This window comes from Silurus aristotelis (genome assembly GCF_946808225.1).
Source record: "Silurus aristotelis genome assembly, chromosome: 25".
In the NCBI taxonomy this organism is placed as follows: Eukaryota; Metazoa; Chordata; class Actinopteri; order Siluriformes; family Siluridae; genus Silurus; species Silurus aristotelis.
In genome coordinates, this window is record NC_139598.1 from 6686845 (window position 1) to 6696019 (window position 9175).

The 9175-nt window shown below is 36.0% G+C and overlaps 1 protein-coding gene across 2 annotated transcripts in view; it reads left to right on the forward strand.

Moving 5' to 3' along the window:
• The window catches only part of sema5a (sema domain, seven thrombospondin repeats (type 1 and type 1-like), transmembrane domain (TM) and short cytoplasmic domain, (semaphorin) 5A), a 232001-nt gene that overhangs the window by 140211 nt on the left and 82615 nt on the right, over positions 1-9175 (forward strand). For both annotated transcript variants that reach the window (XM_083530259.1, XM_083530260.1), the window contains exons 10-11: positions 2742-2946; positions 9071-9158. In XM_083530259.1, coding sequence (XP_083386385.1) covers positions 2742-2946; positions 9071-9158 — 293 coding nt within the window. The remainder of the gene's footprint in view (positions 1-2741; positions 2947-9070; positions 9159-9175) is intronic.

The window sequence follows — 9175 nt, forward strand, 5'->3', positions numbered from 1 at the left end:
AAAATGAAAAGGAATAAGAAAAAGACAGAGAAAATTGTTCCTCAACAGTATTTCTGTGTCTATATGACGGCTCTTTGTCTACAAATGGAGACACTCTCCTGGCTCTAGACATTTGGTTAATTGGTTAAATAACATGCCAATGAGTCTGCACTAACATTGACACTGACAGGAAATTACTAATTATCTTCATTTTAGCTTCACTGACAGCAACTTTGCAAACATTTCTGCCTGCCTTCCCTCTGCCATTGTAGCACAGTGACAAATTTAATCACGCGTCATTATAAGAGAATCGTAATAGAAAATATCATCAAAAAAGAATATTTTAATGTCTGCACTAATGGACACATGGATTGCTAATTCATTGACCCCAAGGCTTATGCTCTCAGCACAGATGTGACAATTGGCTGTAAAATCGGCAAAATGTGTGATCGCATAAATCATAAATTTTATGGTTGGTCATTAAGAAATGGTCGCTTTCAAGCAGCCAGGAACAATAGATATTTTCATTCACATGAAACAATCCTGCCCACAGGAAATCAAAAATATGGTGAGCTATACTGTAAATTCCTAATTATGTCCGTGGTTAGTCATAATGTGTATGACTTTCTTTTATAAATATTGGGTGAGATCTTGTCAGTGTCTACTCAAATAGCACAGAGAAAACCATCATGATTAAATAGTTTTGCTTTTGAAGATTTCAGCTGTCATTTTCAACCGTAATGAAGTTATAGAAGAAGAATTAGCGTAAATAATTAAACATGCTGATTTTATACATTAAGAATGAATTAAAGATTGCAAAATAATTTCACAGATCTTTTGTGAAGGTTCAGAAGGCCTTAAGGCAGGGGTGTCCAATCTTTTCTACAAAGGGCCAGTGAGGGTGCAGGTTTTCATTCCAATAAAGCAAGTCCACACCAAACTCTACCTGTTTAAATCTAATGATTTTCATTTTCAATAACTATCAGGTGTGGCCCTTAATTGGTTGGAAGGCAAACCTGTACCCACACTGGCCCTTTGTGAAAAGATTGGACACCCCAGCCCCAAGGGTTTTCCTATGATAAACTTTTTTGGAGAATGACATAAAACTAATTCACTTTATAGTCTGTGACACACTGCAGCTACAGCCATTGCCCCTTTCCCTAGATAATTCAGTTTCTCCTGATTGATTTATTTGTAAGGCCTATTCCATCTTCCGACCAATTACTCATGTCTGTTCCATGGTCCTGGTTAAAGTTCAAGAGTGATTGCTCTTTCTTCATTATCAGCCCTAGGCTGTGGAATAGTTTGACCTTATCCATCAGATCTGCTTCCATTATCAGCTAGGGATGTGTACGGTTATATTGGATTATCTGGTTAAGTGATTAAAGTTCTGGTATTTAAATACTAAAATCATTATCCGTGATGTTTGTTGTGCCTGAGCTTCACATTAAATTGGCGAGGAAAGTCGAAAGGAGAATTCATTTAATTCAGATCACAACATTGTTGTTTTGGTGTGTAAGGTATACTATATGTAGGTATGTGTCAGGACTAAAAAAGAAAAAGAGTTTATCGCTTAACTCAAGATATATGATATCTTAAGCTAGTGGTCTTTTTTGGTGCCTAAAGTAGCATTTGATGTTGTCTTCTGTTGCCTCCTTCAAGGTTTGATGCATTGTGTGTTCGTTTCTGCTCAAAATGGTTGTAAACAGTGGTTATATCAGTGTCTGTAACTTTCCTGTCAGCTTGAAGCAGTCTGTCTATTCTCTTGTTTATCGACATCTTTCATCGACAAGGTGTTTCCTGTTAGATATTTGATGTTTTCCATAACATTGTAATGCATATAGAGACTTTATACATGAAAATCCCAGATTACCAGTGTACTGAATGTTCAAACTGACCCATCTAAAAAAAAAAATAACCTGGTCATTAAAATATTTTCTTAATTCTGCTGTTTCAGGTTTTAGGAATTGGATTGCGGCCGCATAATGGGATAATTATCATATTATTACAAACATGCATTGAGACGTTTTTATTCAAGTTTTATTCCAGTGTGAAATGGTGGTTAGCATATTTCCCTCTTCAGGTTTGGAGGTTTAAATGCCGGTCCTGCCCAATGTGTGTGGAGTGGTCATGTGCTTCCTGTGATTCCTACTCTAGTTTCTATAATAGTCCAAAAATGTGTTGTAGGCTGATTGACATTTCCAACCCCATGGTGTGTACAAGAGTGTGTGTGTGTCTCTGGTTGTCCGTATCCTTGTCTGTGTCTGTGTGTGCTTGTACCTTCAATGGTTTGGTAGCCCATTCCAGGATATCCCTTGGCCTTCTCAGGGATTACCGCCAAAGTCTCACCTGACCCTCTGTAGCATAAGTGTTCTAAAAATGATTGGACAGGTGGATATTCCAATCCTGAACTCCACTGCAGTTAGAACGATCACTTAATATGAATGTTAACTGATGCCAAAGCATCTGCTGTTACTGTAGCACTACAGGCTGAAATATTGAGCTGACATTCCAAAACGCTGACTAAAGCACTTTCAAACAAATTTTTATCTTTATATTGTAGCCTGATGAGTCAGCATTAAAGTCTATGATATATAAATATGAGTTTGGTGTCTGATCTTGTATTGCATATCGCTCTTCTATAGCCTCTGTTCTTTTTTAAATGGGTTCTACTTCACTTGTTAAGGTGTAAATGGATAATGATATCTCATATTTTGGGGATCTCTCTTGATCCTTCTCTCAATCTCTCTTTTTTATTTCAGTGTGGGACAATAGATTATGGCTCATATGTGAACCTAACCGAGAGGAACCTGCAAGATGCTCAGAAGTTCATCCTGATGCATGAAGTGGTTCAGCCCATTGTCCCTGTGCCCTACTTCATGGAGGATAATGTCCGATTCTCTCATGTCGCTGTGGATGTTGTGCAGGGGAAAGATGCACTCTACCACATCATCTATTTGGCAACAGGTCTGATCCTTAAATTGCACCACACATATCTGATTCCTAGCCTAGGTTTCATGCTGTATCTTTAAACTCCATTTTGCCTACAGTTAGTTTGGATATTACAAAAGAAGCGCATGCTAACCTCACTATAGACATATTTCACTGAGGTTGTATTTGTTTAAATCGGCATAATTAAATTCATTATCGATGTTTTATTTTTCATAACAGCGACATTAGAGGCGATCTTGTTTATTAAAGGTTCTCTTGCTGTTCAGCCGTCATTAGAATGGCTCTTCTTGTCTATAGATGGAATTAAAGAGCCTATTCGTGCTCAAAAAAACATGTTAGAGATGCTCTTTTTGGTTCACTAAAGCTATTTAAGAATTTCGGTTTGTTTACAAGATACAGTATGTTTCAAATGCCCTTTTCTGCTCATTAAATCCAAATGTTTAGCTCGTTCTTTCGAGTTTTAGGAGCTGCTTTTGCTGTTCACTGGAGAAAATCGAGCTGCTTTTCCTGTTTATTTGATAAATACCTGACGCTCCTCTTGTTCACTAGAGATATTAATGATGCGTTTCCTGTTTACTAGAAACATTACTGATGATCTTCATGTTTGTAAGATACACTATAAATCATGCTCTTCATGTTTTCTAGAAACATTAGCGATGACCTTTAATTTTATTAGATATATACATTCCTCTTGGATTTTATTAGTTTAGCAACCTGTACTGGCAACTTTCAAGATGCCCTATGGTACACTGTAGGTGCTCTTTTTTTTTAAATTATAGGTGTTCAGGTGGTAGTTTAGTGGTTAGGGCTCTGGGTTACTGATTATAACCCTGTACTCTGACTTTAGCTTCCCAACATCGCTAATAAGTGCGAAGAAAGAATTTCAATGTTCTGTAAAAGTACATAAAAAGTGACAAGCATTAATCATTCAGTATATTCTTAGATGCTCTTCCTGTTCAATAGAATTGTTTGTTTGTTTTTGCTGTTTCTGAGCGTCATTAGAGATGCACTTCCTGTTCACTCTTTATATTAGAGGTGCTTCACTAGTTCATTGGTAAGATAATGGATGCTTTTACACTTCACCAGAATTTTCTGTTCTTGTTCAGGTAACCTATGAGATGCTCTTCCTCTTTTCCTAAATCAGTAGAGACTCTCTACCTGTTCACATGACTTTGGCTTTCTTGGTCTTCATGCACTGGTGCTGGTCTGATTTAGAAGAAACATTACAGGAGTTTTTCCAGTTTGATAGAGACTTCTGGGATGCTTTTCTTGGTCCTAAAAGTTGTAAGAATGTTCTTCTGGTTTACCAAAAACTCTTGAGTTTTTCCTATGCATTTGCTAGGCTTGAGTCTTATCCAAAAGGCCAATCCTGTTCATGTATGTACCAAGAACCAAAGTTATCTCATAGTAGTACTTTTTCGTACTAGGGCTAGTTGTCAAAGTAATCTATTCAGATGTACAGAAAATCGATTGGCTAATATTGAGAATAGTTAGCTAATTTGTTTTCATGAATTTTGACCACAAGGCTAAATAACTGTAAAGTTGGTCCACATTATAGCTCTGGTACATGCATGAGTGGACCCATTTTAAACACATTAATGTGTGTGCAAAAGCTAAATACATGGACCAACTTAGCATCAAGGAATGTGTTAATGAATACTAAACACTAATTGCTTTTTTTCTTGTCAGAGGATTTCTATCATCGAAAAACATTACTTACTTTGTGTAACGAAGCAGAAGGTGATAAGGGTTTAATAACTACTACTTGCTAATTAATAGTTTGGTTCATTCTCATTAAAGCATTTGCAAAATGAGCTCTAGCTTCTGTAAATTAGATCAATAACCAGGTGTCGAATACATGAAGTTTTTGTCCCTGACCTGTGGCTAATTACAGATAATATGTATAATAAAAGAATTGGCATCAAATAATTTTTAGTGTCCAATAAGTTTGTTTCTGCGTCAAGCTTGCCTTTGCTAGGCATTGCGTCTGGGTAATTTTAAGTGAAGATTTTGGTACCACACCATGCTAAAGCTGTGTTCGACAGGGCTATCAACCAAATCGATGCTTCTCATAGGGTCTAAAAATCAATGATCTCTACACTTACGATATATGTTCCATAAAAAGTACCTTTAAAGCTCTATGAAGCTGAAAATAAGATGAAGAGTAAATACTCCCTTGGATAATATCTGAGGTATTGAACTCAATAATCCATCCATTCTTCATGATAATGTGAGGATATTGAATGAGCTGCAAGTACTTCCACACATATAAAGAGGCGGGGGGGGGATAGATGTCTGAAAGTCTGGAAAGTGTTTCTGCTGCTAATTCAGTCTTTTTAAGACTTCACAAAAGGTCGTTTGCAAGAAGCTAATGGCTGTTTTGTGGGTAATGCTTCCCCACTGAACACCATGCACATTTTAACTCAACTTGGTTTTGAGGGCACCTGATTTTGTGTAAAGAAAAGAAGGTTGTTATCTTTGACATCATTTGACGAGTGTCATAGCTTTCTTACGATCCCATTAGACATGCATATTTTGTCATTGGAGACATACTTTCTGTTCACTGGAGACATATGGGATGGTCTAACTGTTTATTGGGGTCATTAAAAGTGTCCTTTCTGTTGCCTTGAGACATTAAAGATGTCCTTTCTGTTCACTAGAGTTATTAAAGTTGTCCCTTGTGTTTATTAGTCATTAAAGTTGTCCTTCCTGTTACCTAGAAATGTCAAAAAATGTCCTTCCTGTTTACTAGAGTCACTAAAGCTGTTATTACTTTTCATTAGAGTCATTATGCCCCTCCTGTTGCAGATGTTCCTCCTGTTCACTAGAGTCATTAAAGATGTCCTTTATGGTCACTACAGTCACTAAAGATGTCTAGTCTATTCACTTTAGTCATTAAAGATGCTCTTCCTGTTCACCAGGGACATTACAGATGCCCTTCTTGTTCAACAAAGTCATTAAAGATGCTCTTCTTAGTCATTGGAGTCATTAAAGATGCCCTACATTTTCTTTACTAGAGTCATTAAAGATGCCCTGTTTTTTTCACAAGAGTCTCTAAATATGCCCTTCCTGTTTACTAGAGTCATTAAATATAACATTCCTGTTCACTAGAGTCAATAAAGATGCCTTTCCTGTTCACTAGATTTATTAAATATAGAGTTACTAAAGATGCCCATCCTGTTTACCAAAGTCATTAAAGATGCCCTTGCTGGTCATTTGAGTCATTTAAGATGCCCTGTTTTTTTTTTTTTTTCAGTAGAGTCTCTAAAGATGCCCTTCCTGTTTACTAGAGTCATTAAAAATAACCTTCTTGTTCACTAGAATCATTAAAGATGCCCTTCTTGATCACTAGAATTATTAAAGATGCCCTTGCTGCTTAAGTGTCATTATATATACCCTTCCTATTCACTAGAGTTTTCTAAGATGCCCTTCCTGTTTACTCTATTCACTAAAGATGCCCTTTCTGTTTTCTAGAGCTTTTAAAGATGCCCTTCCTGTTTACTAGAGTCACTAAAGATGCCCTTTTTGTTTACTGGAGCTTTTAAAGATGCCCTTCCTGTTCACTAGAGTCATTAAAGATTAAAGTTAAACTGAAGAACCATTGTGATCAATCTGGACTGTAATCAATAGGAACAGTATAAACTTAATATAAAGTGCTTCAATAGCTTAGGGCTGTAATTGCCATGAACAGTTTTGCATTTAGTGAACAGCTGATAACATCAACAACGATGGAACTCTAATGAATGGACATTCAGTGTCACTGAGATGAAGATGGGTTTTTTCTGAGTCTGATTCCTCTCAAGGTTTCTTTCTCCTCCCATCTCAGGACGTTTGTCCTTGCAATTGTCACCACCGACTTGTTTAGGGATAAACGTATAGGGATGCTGAAATTCATATTTGTAATCTGTGTATTTATGTAAATCCATTGTTAAAAGCATAAACAAATAACATAAATTGAGTTAAATGTGTCCTTTTTTTTACTTACAGGCTTTATATATGTCTTTCCAGCTCATTAGAGTCATTAATAATTCCCTTCCTGTTCATTCGAGTATTTAAAGATGTCGTTCATGTTTAGTAGTCAATGAAGTGCTATCTAGTATCATTGAGTCCTTCCTGTTCACTAGTTATTGAGGCTTCCTGCCCCTGAGTCATTAACAGAGATGGTAAGTAATGAAGTAATGAAGAACTTTACTGTACTTAAGTAGATTTTTCAAGTATCAGTACTTTACTTCACTATTTACTTTTCAGACAACTTTTTACTTTTACTTATTGAAATTTCTACACAGATATCTGTACTTCCTACTTCTTACATTTTGAAACCAGGCTCGTTACTTTAGTTTTAATCCATCTGGTGACATGATCAATATTTTTTCTTCTTATTGCGTGCCTTTTTCAGCCCATCAACCTATTTCTTGTCATTGTGTGGCTTTTTCAACCTACCACTGGTGTATCAATTCCTGGATATCACACACCACAGATGTAGGCTAGCCTACAAAGCTAACAACGAGCAAGGCAAAAGGCAAAAAGACTGAGAACAGACTGAGAACATCATCTTTTCTTTCCTTGTGTTCTATATGGTGGTTGTTTAGCCTAAATACATTTATTAGATAACAACATTTTTTATTATTTTTTATTAATATATTAATATAATGTATAAAGTGTCTGTCTGACACTTAAACAGGTAGTAGTAATGATACTTTTTTTCATAAGTTCAAGGCAGATCCCAAACATCTTTACTTTAACTTGAGTGAAAACGTGTAGTCAGTACTTTTACCAGAGTCTTTTCAAACATGAGTATCTGTACTTCTACTTGAGTGAAGGATGTGTTTTGCCATCTCAGGTCATTAAATATGTCTTAATAATTTAATAGACAGGTTAAAATTTTTATGTTATGTTATGTCCACCAATGATTAGATTTGGTGTTCGTGTTCACCAGTCATTCCACATTCTTCCTCTTCATCAGCTGCTTTTTTTCAGCGTATAATTAGCTATATTCCTTCTGCTTGTTGGAAAATAGAGAAGTTGATCTTGTTTCCTGGAGATATCCAAGATTTACTTTCTGTACATTTCGGTACAAACTTTCCTTTCTGTACAAACTTTCTGTCTAACAGAGCTATTAGATCGGTTTTTCTTGTTTACCTAAGTCATTAAAGTTACATTTCCTTATAACGTTTTTCTATTTCCTTAGTATGTTTTTCCTGGTCATTGTAGAGTCACTAAAGATCCTCCTCCTTCTTAATCACATCAATCGTGCTCTTATTATTGTTCACTAGAAATAGATATGTTTTTTCTTTTGAGAAAATAGTGCACAATCAGAGATGATTCATGTTTACTAGAGTCTATTAAGTCGGTCTTCCTGTCTTTTCGCTAGTCTTTAGAAATACTTAAGGTTGCATCATAATGGTCCACAGATTCTATTAATGTTTTTTTGCTCATTATTGCATACTTTTTTGTTGCATTATTGCATAATTTTATTTTACATGTTCAATTCAGCTCAGTTCATCTAAATTTCTGTCAAATTTTAGAGAGGGGTCTAATGCTATTTCAAGCTTTCTGAGTTATTTACACTGTTAAAGAGTTGGATTCTCATGCTAAACATGGCCAAAGTTTAATGTGGGCGCTACAAGCACACCCATCGGCATGCTTCATTCGGTTATGGAGGTTGTCGGGAGGATTTGCTCGAGAAGAATGTCTCCAAAGAAGAGTGTTTTGGATGTGAGGGAAGGAGAACTTTGGTTAGTCGGGATCTGATTCTGGATTACATATGTAGGACTGGATCTGATTGTTAGTCATATTTCATATAAACTATAAAGTTTTTGTTCTATTTATTGTTATGTTAAAAGCTGTGCATGCTCGCAACTCTTTAGCTCCTCCAGGAGCTTGCCTGTTTTTCTGGAAAGAAGCATAAAGCTGTATCCTACATTTATAAATCTGATAAAAAAAAAGACTCTTCAGAAATATAAAAGATTCAAAACGACTCTATAGCTACTCAAGATTAACATGAGGTTTGCCAAAACTGTGTTATGTCCCCTTTAACTAATTTCAGAATAACTAATAAAAGTACAGCCAAAGCTTTAAATTGCATGATATTTTTATGTTTTTGTCATCCAATCTCTATTTGTCTGTTTGCCTGTCACAGATTATGGCACCATCAAGAAGGTTCTCTCTCCACTTAACCGAACCACAGGCAGCTGTTTGCTGGATGAGATTGAGCTTTTCCCCTCCAGGTAAAAAAAAAAAGAAA